The sequence below is a fragment of the Sinocyclocheilus anshuiensis genome, unplaced genomic scaffold, assembly GCF_001515605.1.
Source record: "Sinocyclocheilus anshuiensis isolate Anshui unplaced genomic scaffold, SAMN03320099.WGS_v1.1 scaffold515, whole genome shotgun sequence".
NCBI classification, from domain to species: domain Eukaryota; kingdom Metazoa; phylum Chordata; class Actinopteri; order Cypriniformes; family Cyprinidae; genus Sinocyclocheilus; species Sinocyclocheilus anshuiensis.
The window spans coordinates 358,397-360,529 of record NW_015548243.1 but is presented as its reverse complement, the minus strand read 5'-3'; the positions used below and the strand labels follow the sequence as shown (position 1 = coordinate 360,529).

General features: G+C 38.4%; 1 protein-coding gene across 1 annotated transcript in view; it reads right to left on the bottom strand.

Moving 5' to 3' along the window:
- LOC107655095 (serine/threonine-protein phosphatase 6 regulatory ankyrin repeat subunit A-like) overlaps positions 1 to 424 on the bottom strand; it is a 21,230-nt gene extending 20,806 nt beyond the window's left edge. Inside the window, exon 1 of the mRNA XM_016442515.1 lies at positions 416 to 424. Within this exon, the coding sequence (XP_016298001.1) occupies positions 416 to 424 (9 nt within the window). The remainder of the gene's footprint in view (positions 1 to 415) is intronic.
- Positions 425 to 2,133: the final 1,709 nt, after the last annotated feature.

Here is a 2,133-nt window from a genome sequence, read left to right as displayed (position 1 = left end):
CACACACACACACACACACACACACACACCTGCTGCAGCCTGTATGTGGATTCACCTCACAAACACATGATGCAGCAGCTGAAAACAGACGTGAGAATGAAAAACAGGAGGGAACGTCGTAAAAGAACGAATGCAGCTTTCCTCTGTTTAAGGAAACGTGGCCTGTTACAACAGCAAAAACTTTAGCCTGAAGCTCCTGAAAACTGCCTGAAATCAGTCAGAACCACTTAGACTGATCTTCAAAGACTGTTTTAACTATTAAAGGACAAAACCAGCTGGTTAAATCCACAGAACTGAAACCTGCCCGTCCAGTTCATCCACTAAACTGATGATTATCCTGCTAATTTGTCTACAGTTTCCATTCACACTGCTGTTGTAACTCACTGATCAAGAACACAAACACTTCTAGCTATACATGATGCATTTTGGTTTGAAATGTGTGAGAACAATCCACAATGCAACACAAAAACACACAACACTGCTAGTGAGCATTAGCACAAAAATGTGTTCCTTTCTTTCTTTTGTAGGTCAAATTCAGTCAAGACAGAACAATATATATGTGAATGTTTTAACTCCTTGAATAATGGCTCAGACATATGAAGGTAACTGTACGACAGGCTAAAATGTAGCAAAACATACATACATACATACATACGCGCATAAATAAACAAAATAGATTAAACTTTTTTTTTTTTTTTTTTTTTAAGTTTAGCTTTGACAAAATGAAATCGAAAATAAATTAAGAAAAAAAATTCTAAGGGTTTTTAAAGTTTATCTTTGATATAAAATAAATTTGCTATGAAATTCATTTTTGTAATTTATTTTTGAAAAAAACTAAAATAAAATAGATATTAGATAAAATTCAACAACAATTTACAATTTTTTTAAAAGAAAATCTCCATGAAAAATCAAAAAAATTATGAATGAATAGAAAAATTCAACAAGAAATAAAACTATTTACAAAAGCTTTTTTACCAATTATCTTTGATTAAAAAAAAAAAATTATATATTATATATATTTATTTATTTATATATATATATTAGAAAAAAAAAAAATCTACAAAAGGTTTTAAAATGTTATCTAAATACTAAATGCGGCCTCACTTCATGAAAAATATTTTCATATGAATCAAACAAATAACAGAGTGCACGAGGTTTGTTTATGTCTGCATTTGTACAGTACTTTGTAAAGTGTGTTTCCGGCCTAAGGATTTGTTCACACATTATATTTTGCAATTGTTGATGGTCATCTTTGGCCTTTCCGATGCATCTCATGCCATGTCGAGTTAAAAAGTTACATTTTTATAAAAGACAGTATATTTTAAATGAACGAACGTGTGCTGCATGTGAAGCGTGTCCTATTGCTGACAGCTGCGTTTTCATCCAGGTCAAAGGTCCACAACTCGCTCCTAGTCACATGATCCTGGGTTTCCGAAGGGAATTTTTGGACCTCACCTGGAAACCCCAATCAGATGTGACAGAGACGGATGAACGTGCCTGTATCTGTCTGCAGATAATAACGGCGATGGATCACGACACGCAGCTACTAAAGCAGCCGTTCGACTTTCTTCTCGCTCTCTTTTGAAGTTCACTGCTGCTTTACACACTCAACAAACACAAACACACCATTATCATCCACCTGCAGTCAAATCAGCACCTCACCTTCTCGTCCTGAGAGGAATTCTGGGAAATGTGGTCCGGGGCGGTTTTGGAATGAAGAGGGGAGGGTTCGTCGTCTTCCACCTCCTCCAGGACCACGATACACACACGACTCACGCGCTCCGACCGCATGCCTGCCTCTCCAACACACACACACACACACACACACGAGAGCCGCTTTCACAAAAAACACCTCGCGTTATTCCGTACGGCAGATCCATCCACGACGTTCAGCTCTGATGCCATTAGTGTCCCTCCAAACGCGCACAATCCCAGAACAGGGAATTCCTCAGAGCGGGAACATCAGCAGTGCTGCAGTGGGAAGATGCAGCGTCCTCATACACACACACTCACACATACACACGCACACACTCTCTCTCTGTGTGTGATCTGAGAGGACAATGGTGTGTGAGCTCCAGCCTGCTGAAACCTGCACTTTACACACACACACACACACACACACACACAACCACA